At 41.2% G+C, this 23912-nt stretch overlaps 1 protein-coding gene across 6 annotated transcripts in view; it reads right to left on the minus strand.

Moving 5' to 3' along the window:
* ADSS2 (adenylosuccinate synthase 2) overlaps nucleotides 1-23912 on the minus strand; it is a 63897-nt gene that overhangs the window by 7602 nt on the left and 32383 nt on the right. For 5 of the 6 annotated variants that reach the window (XM_066617628.1, XM_066617611.1, XM_066617595.1 and 2 more), the window contains 10 exons: nucleotides 21830-21898; nucleotides 20261-20311; nucleotides 16879-16945; nucleotides 11847-11954; nucleotides 11548-11629; nucleotides 10100-10226; nucleotides 5263-5417; nucleotides 4462-4586; nucleotides 1661-1758; nucleotides 459-608 (listed from right to left, as the gene is read on the minus strand). In XM_066617628.1, the coding sequence (XP_066473725.1) occupies nucleotides 459-608; nucleotides 1661-1758; nucleotides 4462-4586; nucleotides 5263-5417; nucleotides 10100-10226; nucleotides 11548-11629; nucleotides 11847-11954; nucleotides 16879-16945; nucleotides 20261-20311; nucleotides 21830-21898 (1032 nt within the window). Of the gene's footprint in view, nucleotides 1-458; nucleotides 609-1660; nucleotides 1759-4461; nucleotides 4587-5262; nucleotides 5418-10099; nucleotides 10227-11547; nucleotides 11630-11846; nucleotides 11955-16314; nucleotides 16410-16878; nucleotides 16946-20260; nucleotides 20312-21829; nucleotides 21899-23912 lie in introns of those variants that run through there. The other variant, XM_066617637.1, reaches the window with a different exon arrangement.

Raw genomic sequence — 23912 nt, forward strand, 5'->3', positions numbered from 1 at the left:
CTCAAAACTGAAAAGTGGGAAATGTCAGGTTTATCAAGTGATAAAACTGGCACTTGCTAAAGCTGCAGAAGTTTTACAATCCAACAGAAGCTGGGAGCACAATCCAAGTAATGACTATTTTTATTAGTGAACAGTAATTTCAGAATATCATTCCTCAGGTTTCCAACAGGTGATTGGAAACTATCTTCTTGATCTGTTTACATTATTGTTTCAAGACAAAGCAAATTTCCTCTTTCGGAGTCATGGCAGTGAAATGATCTGAAAACAAGCAAACCAGTGGACAAACAGAAATGTTACACCTATTTGGGTAGTCCTCAGTTTCACTGATGCATCGCTTTAACTAAGTGTAACCTGTACAGAGTGACTGCTTCTAGAAATTGTGATCTACACAAATTAGCTACGCCTGCAAAAAGTTGGTTAGAAATACAGCTGGGAAAAATACCATGTGTTTTACTTACCAGGAACACCTAGCTCCATTTCTATGAATCGGACGTAGTTCTGTGCATTTACAGGAAGTTCATCAAATGTCCTTGCATTTGATATGTCTGAGTTCCATCCTGGGAGTGTCTCATACTGAACCTCTATTTTATTTAAGACTTCCTGGTTTGCTGAGAAGATAAGCAAGAGCGTAACAACACAAATATAATTTCATTCCATCTGTCCTGTTGCCAGCAACATCAGAACAAGAGACTTGTTTAATAAATCAGCTAGGGCAGGGTTTTTCAAACTGGGGTATTGTGACGCCCCAGCCTGAGGGTCCTAGCCTCTTTCCCCTTAAGGGGTGGGGGCAGTGAGGATGCAGCGATGCGATCCCCAGGATCACGTCGCTCTGGGGGCTGCAGGGGCCTGGCTGCACTTACCAGAGCCTCCTGCAGCCTCCCAGGGGTGCAGGGAGCCCTGCACAATTATCTACAGGGCTCCCTGAAGCTTCAGAAGTGAAAGTGGAATGATTGCGCTCCACTTCCGGTTTTTCAAATGTGTGGTGTGATTTCTCCACTTTCGCTTTCAAAGCTTCCAGGAGCCCTGCAGACAGTCGCACAGGGCTCCCTCACTCCCAGGAGGCTCTGGTAAGTACAGTCAAGCCCCTGCAGCCCCCTGAGCAATGTGATCCTGGGAATCGCATCGGTGCCTTCCCCGCGCTGCCTTCCCCTGCATGAACTTAAGAGTGGTTTTCAAAAGCCCCGAGATTGAATTCCCTGAGAGTTTGAAAACTGCTGAACTAGGGGAACTTTGCAAGTCCAGTAATTCACAGAATTCAAAGAGGTAAATACTTTAATGAGAGTTCTTTCAGAATTTGCTATGAAGAGCTCAGATAAAAATTCCCTCATTTGGTTAATTTCAATACATCTTTTTTCAAAAAAGAACAATTAACAGAACAAAAATTTGGGTGTCCCAAACAGTTCACTAACAGATTTTCTGTGGTTTAAAAAAAAAAACGAGGTCACCCCCAAATTCTATGTATAGATGAGATGGAGGGAAATAGCAACTAGACCAGTTATAGGTGAATCAGAAGCTGAAATAATTAACAGTATATATTCTAAGTCTGGCTGACAATATTAGAGTGTTATTGCTGTAGGAGAACTATAGATACTACAGTGACTGAAAAGTTCAGTAGCAACTTTAATAGTGGTACAAATATAGTATGAATACACAGACTCACCTGGAAAATGAGGTATGATTTTATCATCTATTTTATAAGCAATGCCAATTTTAATTTCTGCAAATACATCCAAAATATCCAATTTGGTAAGAGCCAATCTGTTTTAAAATAAAATATTGATGTATTAGTTACATATAGATAATGGTCACAAGCTTCTGAATTAACTTTAACCTTTTAATCTTAATTCAAGAGCAAATGTGCAGATGCACATAACTATGAAGATATTTAAAAATAGAGTAACTCATACTCCAAATATCCAACATTAACAAACCATTTAAGTTACTATATTTTCAGCTAAAATTGTTTAGTTCAATTCCCATACATTTCTGAACAAGAGACGTTTGTAAAATGATACACATGTAGAATGCTTATGTACCTTACAGATGGGTTATGAAAACCAACATGTTATACTGAGATCAGTGCTCCAGCACCACAATCTCTACACTGTAATTGCAACACAGGATCCAGACCCTAGCACTGTCGGATCCCAAAGAACTTACCAGATCTTTGTCTATCCCCCACTCATTTATAACCCCCCCCCTCAGTTTTCCCTTTATTCAGTTCCTACAACAGCTTTGCACATTGCCCCTGAAGGGTAGCAAAGTGATGGTGTCTACGGATTCCTAAACTCTACTTTATGCAGCTGATAACCCAGTTGGGAAAGTTGAGAATTATTTGGAAAAGGCTCACACTTTTCAAGCATCATGTAGCTATTACACATGTTCATCCACTATTCAAGGTTACCCTGGAATCAGATCATTAATAAACTGTAATTATGACATGTGCACACATGTTCAAAATTATTCATCTTTCTAACTAGTATTTGAATCTGAAGACAATCAAAGTGACTCATAATACACCCAGAGCAAAACTATGAAACAACAAAACACAGAGCTACAAAGAAGCAAGTACACAATCAGCGTAACGTAAGTCACACATCTGCTGAAACAGCCATACGTTTGCGGTTTACTGAAAAGCAAGCAGCAAGCAAGCTAGAAAAGGCCTCTCTTGGGAGAATATTCCAGAGTTCAGATGGCAAAACAGAAGAGTGCCTATCTCTTTTGTGTCCATCTGCTTGCACCTGAAATACAGGGAGACGCAGAGCAGGATTTCTGACATTGACCTTAACGCAAAGACAATTTGATATAGTAAGGTTGTAGTCCTTCATGTATCCCCAGGATGTTTTAGGCTTTAAAGTTTAAGATCAGTGTTTTGAATTAGGCCTGGAAATAGACAGGAAATTACTGGAGATGAAAAACGTATTGAAGTTGCAACTCCATGCAATTTGCATAAGTTAAACAGCCTGGTTGCTATTCCCAGAGACATAAGTACACCATCACAGCAGACAACCATTTCAGCTAAAGTTCAATCTAAAAAGACAAAGGTTAAGCCAGTTTCAACAACAGCAATCACCTCACCCACAGTCTGACCAACATTAGTCTGCTTCTGATAATATTTTTCCCTAAAGTAAGAAAGCTTAGGAAAACAGCAGTTGGAATAGAAAGTCTGGTGTGCCTGAAAACCCTTGTAACAATTAAGTAATCCTTGAAGGTAGTAATATTGTAAAATATTTTTCAATTAAAAAAAATCTTCCACTTTCTATAAGCCAGAGACACAACCAGGGTAACCCAACTGGCTCTGCTGTCCGACGTCACTGCTGTTCCTGAAAAATTCAGAAAGACAAAAAGCAGCCACTGTCCTCGCTCATTGCCACAAGAACCTTTCCAGGATATGCAGGTCATCCTGGGAACTCCCAGCATGCTCTGCACTTTGTTTTATTTTAAAGGAACTGTGCAAGGAAGGAGCAAGATTAGCAAAGCAGATCACTAATGACTCAGCTTGAGAAAACCGCATCTTGCTCCTTTGCCTTTTAAGTTTAACAGGACCACACGAAAAAGGAGCAGGGTTTCAGGGAAGGAAATGGATAACTGCTTCTGAAGTACATCGATGTGACTATGTCTGCAGTAGGCTAGAGGAAGATGGTGGAAGACTTGAGGTGAAAAGCACCCCAAGTCTCTTACCTCCCCATCTGCTGCTCAATTTTAGTGCAGACACTGGAAAGTCTTATGAAGGTATTTCAGAGCCCAATCCTGAGCTTGACGCGTCAGCTTACCTCCAGCGCGCACTGTCACAAACATGCTATAAGGCACTTTGTGAGCTCTAACACTGGGTGAGTGCCTGTGCTAGCCCAGTGTTGACTGGCGCTGGGGTAGTGCCATGTGGGTGCCCAGCCTCCGCCTTTCAACGGTTGTATGGACCGCCGAGCAGCAAAAAGGAAAGCAGGGGTGGGGGGAGGTGTCCTGGGGAGGCAGGCAGAGAGCAGGGAGAGGGCAGGGAGAAGGTGTGACAGGGAGGCAGATAGGCATGCCAGGGGGAGGGATGGAGGCGGAACCGGTGGAGCAACACTCCACCAGATCCTGAGCCTTCGCATCAGGCTTGGCGCCTGACACGAAGGCTCTTACCTCACCGCTGACCTTTTGGTCGGGGGTGAATCGAAAAGCCCCACTGCGGGGCTATTCACTTTACCTGGGGAAGTCCTCTTCTCCAAAGGTGCCACAGCAGCTGCTGTGGGCATGCAGGATGCAGCGGCAGCAGTTTTCGGTGCTGCTGCAGCTGCACACCCCAGGAGCTCAGGACTGGGAACTTCTAAAGTTGCCATCTAAAAATGGAACTTGGAAAACTTGTGGTTTTCCACATTAAGTGGTAGTTTTCATTTATAATTTAAAAGATTATAGAGCCATGTGGAACTACTGTTAGTTTCATTTGTGCAACTTATCTTGTCACCACTGCAGATTACTCACGCAGTAAATCCATTGATCATGTGGGCATATCTAAGCAACATCAAATCCAACCAACCACATCTTCTTTTGCGACCTGTAGTCACACCAAACTCTTTTCCCCTTGTCTGTAGCAATTCTCCAGCTTCCTAAGAAATAGAATATTATTGTGTTAATATCTTGGAGCAGTATCACCAACTTCTATTTACAAATAGAAAATCGGCAATAGAAGACAATGGAACATATTTTATAGCTCCATCACAGAAAAATATTTTAAAAAATAAATCAAGATAAAAGTACAAATACATGAGTCACCTTTACTATATCAGTGTGAAAAATACTAGTTATTAATTCTGCTGTATAATACGTACCTGCTACCTCACACAGGAGTGTTTTATAGTTAACTTAATTTAAGTCCAGTTAATTTAGTTTGGGATCAAGAAGGCAAGCTGTTGCAGATAGATTGCAACTGGACGTTAGTTAATAATTCTGCTATTGATTCAATGAGCAAGAGCAGAATTCCTTTCTGACAGAAATGTAGATTTTGCAGGACTGAGGAATAAGCAATATTGGGAATATTTAAATACCTTTTAAAAAAAGATCACAAAACCATTTACATAGCAAAACAAATAAACAGTGTTGGCAGTTAAAAACTCATAGGCACATTTCAAAACACTCAGGCAACAGATCTGGTGTCTGAAATAGTTTAAGAAATGTAGTTTTATACAGAATTTGATACCTGGGACAGTACAGCCATGCTTAAATAATATTGCTAGGAATTACACATTTGCTTCTCCTCAGCAACTCACTGTTACTCATACTCACATTGTTTTGTTCTGTAGGAAAGGCACCAATTCCAACTCTAGTTGTGTATGCTTTCACAACTCCATATACTTCACCAACATTCTGTGGTGGCATACCCAAGCCAGTGCAAACACCTCCCACAGTACAATTTGATGAGGTCACAAAAGGGTAAGTTCCTAGTTTGGGGAGGCAGAAAAGAAATGTGGGACAGTGAGTACTATGTCTTTGTACTGAAATGTGATGCAATAGCAAATACAGACCTTTGGCCACTACTCTTTTTGTATAAAAATACAGAAGCAGGGGCTTGTTCAAGCATTATATTTATAATAGTCCAGAAAAACCCCCAATTCCCAATTGATAATTTCACCACACTGTTGCTTATTTAGGGATGTTTACTCTAAAACATTAAAAGTAAATGATTATCAATTACTTGTGCCACAGATATATGTTCATTATATACTTAGTAATCTAAAAATATTCACTTAACCCAGCCATCTTTAACCACCGTGCCATGGCCCATTAGTGTGTCGCAAGTGGTCCACTGAAATTTAGGGGAAGGTCATTTATTAATCAGGCCAATGGGGGATGTGAGCCCCCCACTGGCAGCATGGTGTGCCTTATCAATTGTCAAAAACCTGATGGTGTGCCTTGACAATTTTAATCACTTATCAGTGTACCATGAGATGAAAAAGATTGAAAATTGCTGATTGGCAATCCAATCCTATGCATGTCTACTCAAAAGTAAGTCCCATTAGAGTCAATGGTGCTTACTCCCAGAAAAGTGTGGATAGGATTGGGCTGTTAACCTTTTAAAATCATGTTCTATTTGCTAAAATGAATCTATCCTCCCCCCCCAAAATATTTCCGTTACAGTTCAGAAGCATGGACTTCTGTGCCATTTGTAAGGCTTGATTAAGAATTCTAGATTCCGGGGGAGGGACCGGACAGCAGCTGAGCAGACGTGCCTTTCTTGAGCTCTTGAAAGGCACTCTGTTTTTCCCCAAAATCTGCAGATCTGAGGATTGTTTGTCAGGAGAGACAAACTCCTCCATGTGATAGCATGATTCCTGAGGAGATAAGGCCCAACCAGGGCGGCTTTCCCAGGAGATTCCACCATCTTGGCAGCAATGGTGAAGAATTCATTTTGAAATCAAGCTGAAGGCTCCAGCAGGGAAAGACGTTGAAAGACTTAAGTAAGTGTTATTCCATTTGAATATGCCTGGCGTGGACTGAATAATTTGACTGCCTGATTTGTTTTCTTGCCATGAGAAGGGGGGGAAGGTTCCCCCCCCCAGCTGTTTCTTGGTGTGAGAAGAAATCGTAGAGGAGATTTGCCAAGCTTGCTATGGATATATGAAAATATAATTACAACTTTACAACTTTGAATTTTGGTGGATTACAAATTAACTGTCCTTGAAAAGTTTGTGTATTGGAGCATTTATTGCCTTGGTTTGTTACTATCATTTGGGAGAGCCTGAAGGAGTGGCTGGATGTTTTGACATTTGTTTCCTCTGCAGACAGAGGAATGATGTTTCCTCTGCAGACAGAGGAATGGCATTGCCAAGGTTACAAGTATAAACAAGGTAAGAGAAATATAAATAAAACAGTGCACCAGTGAAATCTAGTGGATTTTAAAAAACATTGCAAGAGCTGGATTTGTGTTTATAATTGAGGCAAGGAAGATAATACACTGAGGATCTAGTGGCTCAGGTTTTAGGATAATATTATCTAGTGGCCTTAAAGAACATTGCGAGCAGAAGGAAGGAAGATGGCGGGCAAAACAGTGAAAGTCCGAGGCTCGCCAGCATCAGAGACAGGACTTGGAAAATTAGTCAAGAGGAACCGAAAGGGAAAGACAGGAAACAGACTGCAAAACATAGAAAAACTGTTGGTAAGGGTACAGCAACTAACAAACCAATCTGTACAAACTCAAGCTAGTGTTTGATGATCTTACTGGACAACTGATGTAGGTGAAAATTACATCAGAAGAAAATAAACAAAGGATTGAGAGATTGGGACAAAAGCTAAGAAAAGATCAAGATAAAATATCGGAGACAGAAGAAAATCAACATGACGCAGAGACAACGTTAATGGAAATTCAGATGGATAGTGCAGCTCAAGTGATGAGGATACAAAATATACCAGACGAGAAAGGAGAAGATACATCGCAACGGATTGTCAGATTAATATCAGAATGGACTGATGGAGGAGATATCTAAAGAATTGGACTCAGTGAGAAGAGTGAGCACTTCTTATCTGAGAAATATGAATTACCAAGAGAAATTCATGTGAAATCCATCAGAATCTTTTACAGAGATAAATTACTGAAGGCCTCACAGGAAAAGGAATGGACAGTGGATGATAACAAAGTCAACATTTTGAGACATGTTCCATGGAGAGTGAGGAAGAGAAAAGAATATGAAAACCTGACTAAATTTTTAAGAGAAAAGCAAATACCATACAGATGGCTTTCTCCAGAAGGTATATTTTTTCAATATCAGACACAGAGATATAATATAAATTCTACAATGAAAGCAGAAAACTTCTTGAGTACAGTGATGAAAGACAAGACAAGACAGGAAGAAAAGGAGGAAGAGAAATTGAGAAGAAAAGAATATAGACCAGAAATGGAATTGGATGAAAAGAAATCAGATGATTTAGAAACAACAGATGAATCAGAGAGGGAAGAGCCTAGAGGAGCGAGTAAGAGCCGCTCACCAATAGCAACAAGAAAAAGACAAAAAGAGAGGAAGACTAGTAAAAAGAAATGTGATGACCAATGAATACGGCATTGTTGGTGAATAAAAAATTAGAAGAAGTTTTTGTGGCTTTAGATAAAAAAAGGTGTTGCCATTTATGTTAAAGGAAGATTGAGATCAAAATTAATATATGCATTATAAGATGGACTATTGGACTTTGAGATGTAAGAAGAAACAGTAAAACAATGCATGATAAAATGGGCATAAAATATAGGCCATAATATCACAATAGATCAATGGGGACAGATCTGGAAGCATAAGTAAAAAACATATTAGAGCAACGAATTTTATATTATTTTAGATATTATAGATAAAGAAAATGATGTATACCTAGTTATGATTTTAACTGTAGCGAGGATCTTATATGCTAGATATTGGAAGGATTCTAAAAAACTAATGAAAAATGAATAGTGAAAATAATGAATGTGACGGAAATGGACAGACTTTTAGAAGTTTTGGATTAACAATGAAAACCGACACAAATTGAGCAAGGAAAAAACCCTTTTATGCTTGGTTGAAAATGGAAGTTCTAGAACTATATGATAGGGCATTTAGATGATTGTATTATCTTTGATATGATACATGTATGATGAATGAAAAATGATATTAAGAGGTAAATTTAGAAGAGGAATTGATTAAGATATGCAATGATTTATTAGTTTTAGTGATATATGATAATGATATATGATTTCCTGCACCCTTTGTGTTTTTTGTGTAGTGAAGTGTGTTTTTTTGTGTTATATGTATTTGTTTATAGCTGATTTTGAAATAATAAAAATAAATAAATAAAAATAAAAAAGAATTCTAGGTTCCATGTATTTCCTTAGTACAAACTGAAGTGTGAAGTTATTTGAGTTCTACCTGATAAAAGCTGTCCTAACAATTTTTTAAACGGGTTCTGTAACTAAATGGACAGAATTAAATAGCCTTAATCCTCTAAGGCAGCTATTTTCAACCTTTTTCAGCTTGCGGCACACTGACAAGGTACTAAAATTGTCAAGGCACACTACCAGTTTTTTTACTTACATTAAATTACTACATTACAGTTAATCTTGAATTAATACAATTAAATCATTACATGACCAAAAAATTGACAAGAAGCATGGAGAGGGAAGTATATGTGGTTTCTGAAAAGGAGGAAAAATTCTATGTTCAAATTCTTATCAAAAGTGCCAGAAAGTATTGGCAAAGACAGGGCAGGTTGATCACATAGTGGAGAATGTGGGTGAGGGGCAGGGAGGAGACATGATTGAAACAAGTGCAGGATTAAACTGGGGTGGGGGAAAGAGAGAATGTGAGGCAGTGATTTGTATCTTTGGAAGGTACTGACAAGTGAGGGGAGGGATAGTAAGAGAGTTGCTAACTGTGATTGTGAGCTTTGGGGGGTGGAATATCCCTGGGGAAGGGGGTGGGGTGGGGGAGAAGAGGAGAGAGAAGTGCCAATTGCCTGCTTGTGTATTTGAGAAAAAAGACTGCAACCAAAAGCCCAATCCTATGCATGCCTGCTCAGAAGTAAGCCCCATAGTAGCCAAAGGGGCTTACTCCCAGGAAAGTGAGGATCAGGTTGCAGCCTGAGTCATGCTCAGGAGCAAGTTCCAAGAGGACTCTTCAGCTGCTGTGTGGGATGCAAAGCAGCCGCGGCCAGCCCCTTTCCCTGGCTGCCTGCCACGGGAGGCTCAAAGCAGCCGCTTCTCCCATATGCAGGCACCCAGCTGCTGCCTGCCTCCTCTGATCCTGAGGCACACCTGACACAGCCTTGCAGCACACTAGTGTGCCACATCACAGCGGTTGAAAACCGCTAATCTAAGGGTTATCTGTCAACATTCCAGATTCTGAATCTTAGATAATCCTATTAAAAGTATACTTTAAACTCTATCACAACTAGAATGGAAATAATCTCTTCACAAAATTGTGCAGCAATCAGCATCTTTACGTATCCCTTATATTTTATTTATTTTACTATTTCTGGTACATGGTCCATAATACAACCTAAACAACAGTCCAGGAATTCAAACACAAACATGACAAATACCTCACACACTGCAGTTATAATAAAAACACTCTAATCTCCCCCCAAAAACCTTAATCTTTATACCTACCAAAATCAATGTCCAACAGTGCTGCATTTGCACCTTCTACTAAAATTTTCTTTGGCGGGCCATGCAAAGCTTCATACATAAAATATACACCATCCCTCACCATGGGCTTGATCCTTTCAATGTAACCCTAGGACAAACAAATGTGTTTTAAAAGTTGGGATTAAATTCGCAAATTAAAATCTACAATAAACTGTAGTTAGAAACAGTGCCAAGACAGCCAGATAATTCATCAAAATTCTTCTGGTCTTGTAATGACTAAAGTGGCTTCGGTTTGCAGCTTATTACCATCAACTATCTTTGCATGAAAAATGCATGGGCAAATATAAAAAAGCATACATATCATTCAGCAGTAAGTTTTTTTTAGGCAAAATGTTTTATTTTTGATATGCATTACATGCTCCTTAGACAAAGCTTTCAGAGCAGTTCAATAAAGTTCCAGCAACAACAAAATAATAGAGCAGAATAGCAGAAAAAAGGAATTCTAGCATTACAATCAAATAAGATCTGGGCAAATAAAAAGCAGTATGCACTGCTGAAACAGAGACGCCTGCGTTGACTCGGTCATGTCGTGAGAATGGATGATGGCCGGATCCTAAAGGATCTCCTCTATGGAGAACTCGTGCAAGGAAAGCGCCCTACAGGTAGACCACAGCTGCGATACAAGGACATCTGCAAGAGGGATCTGAAGGCCTTAGGGATGAACCTCAACAAGTGGGAAACCCTGGCCTCTGAGCGGCCCGCTTGGAGGCAGGCTGTGCATGGCCCTTCCCAGTTTGAAGAGACACTTGGCCAACAGACTGAGGCAAAGAGGCAAAGAAGGAAGGCCCATAGCCAGGGAGACAGACCAGGGACAGACTGCACTTGCTCCCGGTGTGGAAGGGATTGTCACTCCCGGATTGGCCTTTTCAGCCACACTAGACGCTGTTCCAGAACCACCTTTCAGAGCGCGATACCATAGTCTTTCGAGACTGAAGGTTGCCAATACAAAATAAAAAGATATTCACCCAGGTCCAAAAATACAGACAGAGCGTGGTAGGTAAACTTCTGAGGAAACCGTTCCAGACATCAGGTGACACAACCGAAAAGGTCCCATTGCTGGTCACCAACCACTTCAATTTTATATGGCTCCAATGGGGAGCTTACTTTCCCAAACAGGGCAAGCAGCAACTATGATGTGTGTAGGTGATCAGAGCACCCTTCACCCATGCCATGGGTTCTGATCCAGCTGCTAACTGGATAGCATGTGGTTGGTCAGCGTGTGCTTGGTCTGTGGAACTCCTTGCCACAGGATGTGGTGATGGCATCTGGCCTGGCTGCCTTTAAAAGGGGATTGGGCAAGCAATTTTTTCTTTTCACCCCAACTTATTAGAAAGAACATCCATAGAAAAATCAATCTGCATTTAACACATAATGCCAGCTAAATAGTAACTTTTTAGATAAAGTTTTACCTTCAGTCTTTTCAATTCCCCTTCAATGTCTATTTCTAAGGTAGGATAAATAGACTTGTACTGGTTGGCCAACACTTTGAATCTAAAAAGTAAAGAAGTTAATATTTGTATTGAATTCTACTTCATACAAATCTTGGACACAAGATTTTGATTTTATTGTTTAGAAAAAAGGAAGTTTACAAATGACAGATTCAGTAACTGTTTTTAGAATGTGAAAATTAGAATCTACAAATAAGTAAATTGATAGCCTTACTAATAAATATATTTAAAATGTAACATTACTTTAGAGAAGTTGTTACCTTTCTGAAAACTCACTGAAGTCAGAAACTAGATCACACATTCTGAGCCCACTTCGAGCTGCTTTAGAAGAATACACTGGACCAATTCCCTTTTTTGTAGTTCCCAAGCTTAAAAACACAAAAATAAAAAACACACACAAACTACACAATCTGGTGACTCTTAAAACAAGACTAAACAGTTGATACTTTAAAAAAATATATATATAATCACTTAGGAAGGTTGATGAATAAACCTGATAGTTTCAAATTGCTACAAGCTGGGGCCTACAGGCTGGTGAACCTCTTCTGGTAAGTGGGAAAGGGGCAGAAATAAGGCAAGTAGCACAAAAAGTGAACAGGCCCTAATGGAAAGCCCTAGCAAGACTGATTTTGAACACATATACAAGTACAATAAAGTTGCGTTATCTAGCACTTCAAGATAACTGGAACCTTTGACCACTGCCTCAGGCGGGGAGAGATGCCAGTTAAACAGTTATGCTGCTTAAGAAAATGTCCGTTAAGCAAGCCCCCAGCTTCTTCCCTCACTTATTGCCAGGGCTCCTTCTATGGTATCACTTCAAGAAAGACAGACAGAAAGAAAGACACTGTCAGGTAAGTGAGGGAATAGAGCAAGTCCTCTGTCAAGGGCCTGTCAGTCTTGTGAATGCTTTAACTGGCATATTCAGGTACCTGGCAACTCATTCCGGATGCATGCTGGATCACAAAACTTTTACTGCACCTAAATGCAGAAAAGGCAATAAACTAAACATTTTTTAGAGCACGTAGAGAAAAAGCTGAACTTTTTAATAATAGCATATCTTACAAATATTACGTAGTCATTTCTTCTGTGCAAATATCCAGGAGTTTTCAAAGTTTCTTTAATGCAAAGAATTTAAATAGTCCTTAACCTTAGCATATTAAGAGTGTATGCTCTCTGGGATGCTTAAACACAGTACTATAAATTACTTTGATCTTAACAGTAAAACAACAGAATGCATCCCAACAGCTGCCACCAGGGTACTCCACAGCAGCATGTTCCTTTTGTGAATGGAAAGAGGAGATCCTTCTCATGCAAGAGATCCTTCTGCAAGTGGAGGAGATCCCTGGGTAAACCTCTCTTTCTATGAATGGAAGGAACTTGTAGCCTTGGAATGTCTCTGCAGTAACTGCTAAGATACAACCCAATATATCAGGAAATGTCTCAAATATGTTGGAGAATTATTAGATGATTAAAAGTAAACATTACTGAATGTAGTCCGCTGAGTTATGCTTTCAGGTTATTTGGAATAATAAGTCCAAAACGGGCTGTTCTATAGCCTGCAGTATACTTTTCTCTCTCAAATAAGCCATCATGAATCATTAGCAGCAAGTGCTGCTTGTCCATCTTCCCCAAAAGTTTCCAAGAATCCTCAGCTGATCAGCACCAAATTTTGATTAAAATATCTATGAGATCAATGCAACTCCTACATGAGCAAAACCTAACAGGCCTTGGATTTCTAGCTGTAAAATCTCTCAACTGCCTGAAGGTGAACCAATTATTCTGTCATAATAGACTAGCCAAGGCAACTGTAGCAATTTGACTGTGAAGTTTATAACTTGCAGCCCTAAACGTGACACCAAAATGAATCAGTCACTGGTATAAAGAGAGGTTGGGAAAACAGAAATGTTAGCATAGATCAGGGGTCAGCAACCTTAAACACTCAAAGAGCCATTTGGGCCTGTTTTCCAGAGGAAAAAAAACCTCAGGAGCCACAAAACCCTTTTGACATCTAAAATGAAGATTACACTGCATATACAGTTTTTTTTTTACCTTTATGCTCTTATAGGTCCCATTTTTATACTGTAGCCCCCTCTTATAGCTTTTAGTTCGTTTTGTCATACATTCTTGTCCTGTGTTTTCAGACACCTGGTCCTCTATGGTGTTTTGCCTGATTCCAAGGCTATTCTCCGCCTGGAGAATTATGCCCACTTTAAGCAAATTAGCTCCCCTTCTTTCCCCCAACAAATGACCCTGGTTCTGCCCTGCAGTCCTGCTGGACCCCACCTCCAGGGTAGCTCGCCTGTTCAACCTGCAGAGGTGCTCTCTCCTGCCAGCAGCCTCCCGCCACTACAGCAGACCCTTGGTTCTCAGCAGGTCTTGGGCACAGCAGCCACACTTCAAACTCCAGTGTCTCTAGCAGTCCATTAGTCACAAAGTCAGTCAGAGTATCCAGGGCAGAGTCCAACGTCAATAAGCCAAGTCACAGTCCAAGGTCAGATTCCAAAGTAAGTCAGTCAAATCAGTCAGAGTATCCAAGTCAAAGTCAATGAGCCCAGTCAGTCTCCTCTCCAACCTGCACTCCTTCTCCAACTCACACCCCCCTTCCTGCCTCAGGTGCTCCTTATATCCCTGAGGGCCCTATTGCCTTCAAGTGGCTGCAGCTGTGCAGCACACTCTGCTGGATGCCCAGGCCTTACCCTTAAAGGGGTCACTGCTGACACCACATCTACCTCCTCACCAGATCTTCCAGGATTCCAATACGTATGGCAGTTATGACATCTGCTTATCTTACATGGATACTAAAGAACTCCCCCCACCTTCCAGAGGCACCCTGCTGGAAAGAAAAAAGGACACAGACTCCAGAGGTGGGGAAGAGAAGAAGCCAGAGCAGGAGGTGGGGGGCAGCCACAGGCCAGCTTCTGCCCTGCCTGCCTGCCCTCCCTCACTCAGGCTGCAACCCTCTCCACACTATCCTGGGAGTAAGCCCCATTGACTACAGTGGGACTTCTGAGCAGACAAGTTGGTTGGAGCTCTCAGGTTGCAGTCCTCTCCACACTTTCCTGGGAGGAAGCCTCACTGACTACTTGTGAGTAGACCTGCACAGGAGGGGGCTGAGGCTGCAGCTCTCCACACCTTCCTGGGAGGAAGCCCCACTGACTACAGCGGGGCTTACTTGTGAGTAGACCTGCACAGGAGGGGGCTGAGGCTACAGCCCTCCACACCTTCCTGGGAGTAGCCCAGGGACTACAGCGGGGCTTACTCTCGAACAGACCTGCACAGGCTCCCACTCACCTATCCTTGCGCTTGGCCTTGAGCAGGCTCCAAGGCTGCCATCCCAGGCACCCTTTCCTGGGAGTAAGCTTCATCCGCTGTAATGGGGCTTACAACTGAGTAGACACGCATAGGAGCAGGCTCCAAGGCTGCCATCCCAGGCACCCTTTCCTGGGAGTAAGCTTCATCCGCTGTAATGGGACTTACTACTGAGTAGACACACAGGATGTCTCCTCTGCTGTGGAGGAAAAGCCTCTCCTTGCACTGAGTGGGGACCTGCTCAGGGAAAGACGGGCTAGGGCTAGCAATGGCTGAGGAGGAGGGTGTCCTGCTGGAGAGTTGGAGAAGGGAAAAACAGGGAGCTTAAGCCTGCAGAGCGGGCAAAATTGAAAAGGGAAACCAATGCAGGGCAAGTGGGAGTGAAGGAAGAGGAGGGAAGCAGTCTGCCCTCCCAACACAGGTGCCTCCTGTTACGCCCTTTGCCCCTTTCACCGGGAGGAGCCACAGCAGACAGCTGAAAGAGCCACATGCGACTCTAGAGCTGCAGGTTGCCGACCCCTGGCATAGATGAAACCACAGAAGAAAAATGAGAGTGTACAGGATTTCTAAAACATAGCCTGCTGTATAGATGAGCTCGTAGCTAGTTTCAAAAAGTAAAACAAAAATGAACTGGAGAAATACATTTTTACTGACTCAACTGGATTTCATTTTGTCTATTTCATGTCACATCCTGTGACAGCAGCACAAGTAAAAAACTTGATTTACTGTAAACAGAGGCCAAACTTTTGTCAGGTGGAAAACATTCACAGCACAACCAGTTCTCTCTCACAAGGACAGAAATCTCTTTCAATAGAACCAGTTTTATCAGTGCAGAAGGTCTAAGGTGACTCTGTCAAAGCAGAACACTTAGGGCCCAATCTTATCCAACTTTCCAGCACCAGTGTAGCCACAATGCCATTCCAAGTGAACAAACATTCCTTTACCTTGAGGAGGCCTCCATGACTGCCCTCACCACCACAGAACGCAGCACACACCCCGTTGACACAGCTGAATCAGTGTTGGAAAGTTGGATAGGAATGGGTCTAAAATCTTACTGATAAAATCTAGCCTCCCATGCTTTTTCTAGAGCAAAAGGCTTTAATGATAACTACTAATTATTACTGAGGTGATGCAAGGAACAAGAACTGCATCACTGGTAAACATTTTTAGATTTGTATTGTGCTTTAGAAACAAGAGTAACAGATTTATTCACTTCTTCAGATATGCTTATTTGAGTTACTTGTATAATTAAGCGGGCAGCACAAATAGCATTAGTTGAAAAAGTAATAAAGATCACCATTTGAGAGCAAAACTTATATAATATACATGTTTTCTGTGCATTCCAAAGTTAGACAGACATTTGATGCAGCTTTTAGGCGAGGACAGCTGTCATCAACTCCACATAACCATTGCTGCTACCTGGAACTGCTGTGGAGAGGAGACAGGAGTTGGGGGCTGCTTTTAGATCTATCGCCCAGCAGAGAAGAAATCTCTCTATCACTGTCATCAACTGCTGTGTTGATGTGGCCATTTCAAAAAAAGGCACTGTTGGAGGTAAACAAATGAGATCTGGTAGTGGTACTGGGAGACCATGATCTACAAGGAAGACTAATTGATATTACTGTTTTAGGAACTGTTTTAGGAATTGTGAAACACTTTCAAAACCTATATAATGAAAAGGCAAATAGAAATGCTTCAAATAAGTAACAAAACAAGTTAAGCACCTCTGAATTCTTTGAACAACTTGTCTATCATATAAGTGGGTATAACAACTACATATCATATAAGTGGGCATTTACCTATGCTTCAGTTCTCCTCATGAGACATTCAGAAACAACTGTATTACAAAGCACTTTTTACAAGACACTGCAAAAATATTGTGGAAATGTATGCTCCATAGTGTTGCTCCATTTCTCCTATAATTTTACTGCTTGAGCTTTAGTTTGTAAACAAATTTCCTATATGTGATAAAGCATAACATACTTCTTTCCTGCTTGCTCTTGTCTTTGTTGTTCCTGGATGCCATCAGCAGCTTGATGGAAGTCAAATACTAGAGAATTTGAAGGGTACAAAATGAACTCTGTTGTATATTTTGCATAGAGCACCAAACTAAAATAATATTTCAAAGCAATTTATGTCACACTGATATACCTTTTAGATATCACCATTGTCATTAGTTACATAAACACCAAATGAAGAAGGCATTGAGAAAAGAGTTTTTAACAAGTGCTTCACATTTTTGAGGGGAGGAAAGTCAAAGGTAAGCACAAGGTATCATACAATTTGGTGCAAATCAACTGGAGAAAACAATCCTATCCAACTTCCTGACACTGATGCAGCCATGCCAATGGAGGTGTGCTACATCCTGCAGTGGGGGGGACAGTCACAGAGGCCTCCTTAAGGACAGGGAACACTTCTCCCCTTACCTTGGGGCTGTATTGCAACTGCATCAGTGCTGCAAAGTTGGATAGGATTGCGCCCCAGTGTCACTCAATGTACTATAGTTAGGTAAGTGTGTTGATAGGGTCTCTCCTCCATTCCCCTCTTCACTTACCATCTCTCCAATTTAAAACTTAGTGTGAAACCGATATGAAAGGAGAGGGGGCAGACAACAAAATGGAACTCTAACAGCATATTCAATTTTAAAAGCAAGGAGAAGAATGAGGTGGTGAGATTAGACTACGCAAGCTTTGTAGCAACAGTTCTGGCAGTCGATCAGCTAATCAGCTTGTTCATTGGTTCGCCTGCCCTCTATACCAAACTTGTACAATACAGCAGGCCAGAACAGTATTAATGGCATCTGCTGAGGGCTAGACGTGATGCCATTAAGTAGAAAGTGACCAGAAATATGCTCTTAGTTCTCATCTAGAACTCATCAGCTGCAAATGACAGAGGAAAAAACGTGCAAATCTTGATCTTGATCAGTCATAACCTCAAGTCAGCAATTTGATAATGCCTCAAAGAAGGCAAATGCTATTCTCTATGTTCAATATGGTTAGGGACATTATACTGGATGTAGGTACTGTGTTATGTTCTCAGCAGTGCATGTGTCTGAAGATGGTCCTTGAAGTTTTGTAAATCCAGCCTCTTAATCTGGACTATTAAATGACTGTGTGGCCACAATACTTGTTTTTATTTTTTTTTTAAGTTGTATTCCTATTCTTAAAAAAAAAAAATATGCATATCTAGCCAGCGGAATGTGCACATTGTTTTTATAGTGATTCCATTAACCCCTCATTTTCCTGCATCCTGGAAGATGCATTTGTTCAATAGATACAAGTGAACATAGGGGAGAAACGCCCTCTCAAAATAGTGCTGCAGCCCCATAAATGCTTTGTTGAGAGTTTTGTTCCATTGAAAGCAGCACCTAGGGAGCATTTCCATTTCCTCAAACTGGACATTCTGCATAAAAGTGCCATTCTTCAATAGGAAAGGTTTCAAATCATTCATTCAAGATGCATTGTGAAGCTGCTAAATTGAACATTATTCATAAACTGACCCAGTTGACCTAATCCTGAATGTATAGGTACAAGAGGCCATGTGCCTCTAGTTGTAGTGATGCTCACTTGTGAACCAATCTCACTGAACCTGGGAGAACCTGCAACCCGTTAACATGGTAATCGATTTATTCAGGCTATTTACCTTCATCTTCATAACACATAAGACAGAAAATATTCTTAATGAACAGTGGGAAGCAGAACAAAAATTGATATCTGTGAATTAAAGTTGTGCATTGCATAGTCAAAATTTGAAGAAATGCTTGTAGCATAATAGTAAGCTTCCCAGTAAACAGAATAGGGAAACTTGCTCCCCATTAAAAGTAAGTACTGGCCTGCACAAGAATCAGCCAAGGTACTTCACTGTCAGCAATGGGTAACATGAGGGAAAGAAAAGAGAAGGGCCATGATAGTGAAGAAAATAGGGGGTGGAGCAGCTTCTTTGTCTTCCTCATCTTCACTTTCAGAAATGGGAAGCATGCAGGACTGAAAACGAACAGGTCTGTGCAGCTGTAAGAGCCTAAGGCACAGCTGCTTCTTCACCCAGTTCATGGACACACTCACACTTTTTCATCAGAACCTCTTCTGCCAAATTGTCACTTTGCAGCTCAACTGTGCTGCAACTCAGCTGTGCTGAAGTAACCCAGGTAAGAGGCATTGCTAATGAGCGCCCTTGTGTGAATTACGCTGTCTCAGTCCCTGCATTGGCTGGGGAGCACCTTTCAGCTGCTGACCTGCAATGTGTCCCCTTGGCAGAAAAATCAGGTTGTCTCAGTGCTCTTTTGAGCAGTGCTTCCCAGCACAGCCATTAGCTGCTCTCAGTTGCTGAATTGCAGTGTGCCCCCTTGGCAGAAGAGGTGCTGCTGAAAAGAGGTGCCAGGAAATCCCAATCATTATGCAGGTGCATTTGTAAAGGATCACACTATTAAAAAGTCTTCTTAGAAGGCCTCCCCCCACAATGTCTTATAGCAATACACTATGAGGAAAGATGCTTCCTTTTCTCCATTTTGAACCTATGGCTAATCAGTATATATATTGTATGACTCCAAGTGGAACAGACTAGTTTGTTGCTCCCTCTTTACAATTCATAATTCTCTACCATGTACCCTTATATGCATTTCTTTTCTGAAATAAGATACAAACTCTCATCAGAAAAGATGATCCAACCTGCTGATTACTTGCCCTTTTTCCTATAGCCTCCAACTGCACAAAACATAGGGCAGCATAGACATAGATATCCCATTATATCCTCACAATAAACCTGAGAGGCAGACCAGGCTAAGAAAGTTAGCAACCCAATGTCACCAGAGAGCTAAATTGTTGAGGAGGACTTTGAGCCAAAGCCTCCCAAAATCAAATCAAACATTCTATTCACTAAACCATACATGAAATATCAAGGATTCCCATCATGACCTCCATGTGCCCCACTGTACCCCAAAACCATGAAGTAGAAGACTTGCTTACTCTTTTTCGTTACAGGAACCAAGTATTTCAATAGAAAACATTTATTTTACCCATAGATGTGCATAATGGGCTTGGGGAAAGGTAGTGTTCACATATCACTCTAAATAAGAAAGGGAGATTACCATTCGGTGTTTTGCTTCAGATAGTGAAACGTTCTGGCCTGGCACTAACTTTGAAAACGAACAAATGTGTTTGCTCTTCAAACATAGCAATCTGTACTTTATTGGAGGCTACACTCAAGTTCCATATGCATCAAGAGCTGCTACTTGAGCAATGCAGTGACTACACTGCAGTGTAGGAGAAGGCAGCACCACAAAAACCCAACATGGAACATCCCTACACAGAGTAAGATTCAAAGAGCTATCAGAATGATTAAAGATGATACTATTTATGTTTTTACTTACCAATATGTGCCCTGTCAGATATAATTAGCCTTTTTTCCCAGCCTTCTAATCCTTTAAGAAGAAATGGAGGGACATTACTTTTAACATGACATTTGGAAATCAGAGTATTATTAGTAACTTAACATTGAATCGCATCCAGAGTAACAGTTCTGTGACCCGAAGAGTACTATGTGAATACCATCTCTCCTAAGAACAGAAGTTGAGTTCTATTCATGCAAAAAGATCCTTCCATAAGGATCCTTTGCACAAATGAAATGTTCTTTCCATTCTCGGGGGGGGGGGGGGGAACCAGTTCATGCAAGTGTTACCCCAGCTGTGATCTTTTTGAAAGACAGTTGAGAGGACACCACTAAATTGACTTCACATGACTTGAAAGGATAAATAAGTTTTAATCTCTGCAGTCTGTTTCAGACCATCAATTCCCGGAAATTTCAAATGTATCAAATATTAGGACTTCTTGGTTGTCATCCCAGGTATCTGCATTTGTTAATTGATTCACAGGCCCGGCAAGCTTTTACACTTGCCTGCTGCAATGTGTTTCCATCTTATGAACTAGATGCCAGATATTGTCAATACCCTCAGATGTCGACCAACTGCATCTGTAATCTTGAAGAAATTGAATCCTTAACTCATATTGTATTGCAATGCCCTTGCTATACATATATTAGAAGCATGTTATTAAACCCACTTCGGGATGGCCTGTCCTGGATGCGGGATGTTGATGTCCTATGCTCGCTTCTTGCCTCTACTGGGGCTTTAGTCATAAGCCAAATGGCAACTTTTCTGCTCGATATTCTAACAAGACACAGAATTAATTCTGCCATTTACCCTAACAGTTCAAATTCTTAGAGGCTGCTTACATTGCCTTTTCCATGTATGCTTGTGTTTTTGTCTTTTCATCTGGTTTGTTTGTTTATGCCTAATAAAGGTTTTTGAAATTGAAATTAAATCTTCTACTTCAGGGGTGGCCAACCTTTCAACTTTAGGACTCCTGGACTTTTAGTAATTGTGAGGAAGAGGGATTTTCACCAGGTGAGGGAATCTCACAGATAACAAGCTGCATCTGCTGAAATTCCCTCCTCTACAAAATTTAAATTTCTAGGTGCTTAATATTATTTCTCCCATATATAAATCAGAAAATTGTTTTTTTTTCTTTTTCAAGAGATGACACAGTGCACTCCTATGCATGTTTAACTCAGAAGGAAGTCCCATTCAATGGAGCTTGCTCCTAGGAAAGTATGCATAGGATTGCAGCCTTAGAAAAGCTGAACATTTATCTGGCATTATGGACTACCGACAAAAGGACTTTAATCAAGACAAAACATAGCATGCTTTTGCTTTTTAGAGCATTGTATCTATAGTTATAGGAATTAAAGCAAAAGAGCAGCTAAGTATTATTTCCAATTTTAAAAGTCCACGAGAACCAACTGACTTTAAAAAAATCAGCTACTAATTGGATACTGTAAGACAACTGAGCAGAAGCACATTAGTAAAAAGTATGAAGTTCTGCTAAACAAAGAGCATTCCTGCCACTTCTTTTCAATAGTATCTTTAGAAAGTTGTTCTCACCTTTTCCTTTTTTAACATTTTTCTCTGCTTCTTCAAACAACCCTGGCAAGTGAATTACCACACCATTCCCTGAAGAAAGCCATGAAAGAGATAGTTCAGTAAGCAATACATGTCAAGGTCTCTCAAGTCTACAGTTTTCACTTTAGTGAAAAGAATACAAATACTATTAGCACATTATGATTTATTTTAAATCTCCCAATTAATAGATTTCAAGTGATCCAAAACACAAGCTAATGTGGAATGGTCTATACAGTTCTTTGGCCTCATCACTTCAGATGCAGGTTTAGCGAGCAGTCACTTATTTCAATGAGATTTCTAAAAATCTTGTCAGGCTTTCAGTTATCCTAACTCATCAACTAAGGGTCCAATCCTAACCAACTTTCCATTGCTGGTGCAGCCATGCCAATTGGGGCATGCAGTCCATCCTGTGGTGGAAGGGCAGTCACAGAGGCCTCCTCGAGGTAAGGAAATATTTGTTCCCTTACCTCAGGGCTGCATCTGTGCTGGGAAGTTGGATAGGCTAGGGCCCTGTGGCTGCAATCCAATGCCTCCTTTCCTAGGCAAATGCCTCAGGACTTGCATAGGAACACTTACTTCTGAGTAAACATGTATAGGATTGTACTATAAGGTTTCAAAAAGTAACTCAATAGTATTTGCTCATCTGTCCATCTAGCTGGATCAGAATACATTTTCATACTTGTATATTTTAACAAGACTGCATCCGTTTGTTGCTTTGGAATATGCTGTTCTAAAGTAGGTATTTATGTAAACATTTCTACATATGTTTCTACATTTCTACAAAACCACATACAGTTGTAAGCATATGTCACATACCACAGAAAACAAAACAATTAAACTTCACCATGGGTGGTGTATATGGCTACCTCTGACAACTTTATCACCTATTATTGGGGGTGGGGGAATTCTGCCCAGTTGCTCAATCTGCTGCAAGCACCACTACCTCCATGTTTTTTTGAACATCCATGTATGAGCATCTCATCCTTGGCCTCTATAAGCATTTAAAAAAATGCACAGTCATGAATTGCACAGTCAATTTCCAGATTATATATAGGGCGGTGGTTCTCAAACTCTTAGGGAGTTTGAGAACAGTGATAAATCTCTGCCGGGGGGGGGGGGGAAATGGCAACGATGCAATTGCCAGGATCACTCTGCAGCCAGGGACATAGGGGCTTTTCTTACTTACCTTGGTCTGTGCCAGCTCCTGAGGAGGGGGGGTGCAGGGAGTCCCATAGAGCCCTCTGCAGGGTTTCTCAGAACACTGAAAAAATGCAAATATGACCCACTTCCAGTTTCACGACTACAACCTGGAAGTGGGTTGCGATCGTATTTGTTCAGTGTTCTGAGGTGTGGAGAGCCCTTCAGAGGGCTCCGTGGGACATCCAGCACCTCCCACCCTGGAGCCAGCACAGACTGGGGTAAGTAAAAAAGGGGGAGGGGAGATTTGAGCTTACTGGTGAATTCCCCTTCCCGGTGATCTCCATGGCAAGGTTAGTCCCTGTCCTCTGGGAAGCTCCTCCCTCTCAGGCAGGCAGGCCACAAAGTCTTCCTGAGGGGAGGGGCTCCTCTGATTCCCCAGACTACAAAAACCTTGATGGCCCCTTCCCAGATAAATTCTGTCCTGATCTTGCTCAAGCAGATGTCTATCCTTGAAGTTCGGTGTGTTCATCCAGATGAACTCTGACGATCACTGGTGATCTGGCTATCACGTCGCCACCATTCCCTTACACCGCTCCTTTAAGGGGACAGAGACAATGCTTCTCAGACTGGTAGGTCACAACCCACCAGTTTGAGAAGCACTGGCATAGAGTAACAGTATAATAAAACCTACAAGACTTGGATTTTTCATACAGACTATGCATATGAGATGTCCATACATGGATATCCTTTGTTCCAAGGGGGAAAGAGGTACAGTCCTGCTCCCTGACCACATATTTCCAGCAAGTTTGCTAGAATTAGCCCCATTAGTTACAACCAAAGAAGGACTGTTATCTTACTGTTACCCAAATACACAGTTAGCAACAATGTCTAGTTGCTACTGGACTAAAGTAATGAATTTTGGGAT

Source organism: Tiliqua scincoides, chromosome 1 (genome assembly GCF_035046505.1).
Source record: "Tiliqua scincoides isolate rTilSci1 chromosome 1, rTilSci1.hap2, whole genome shotgun sequence".
Lineage (NCBI taxonomy): Eukaryota > Metazoa > Chordata > Lepidosauria > Squamata > Scincidae > Tiliqua > Tiliqua scincoides.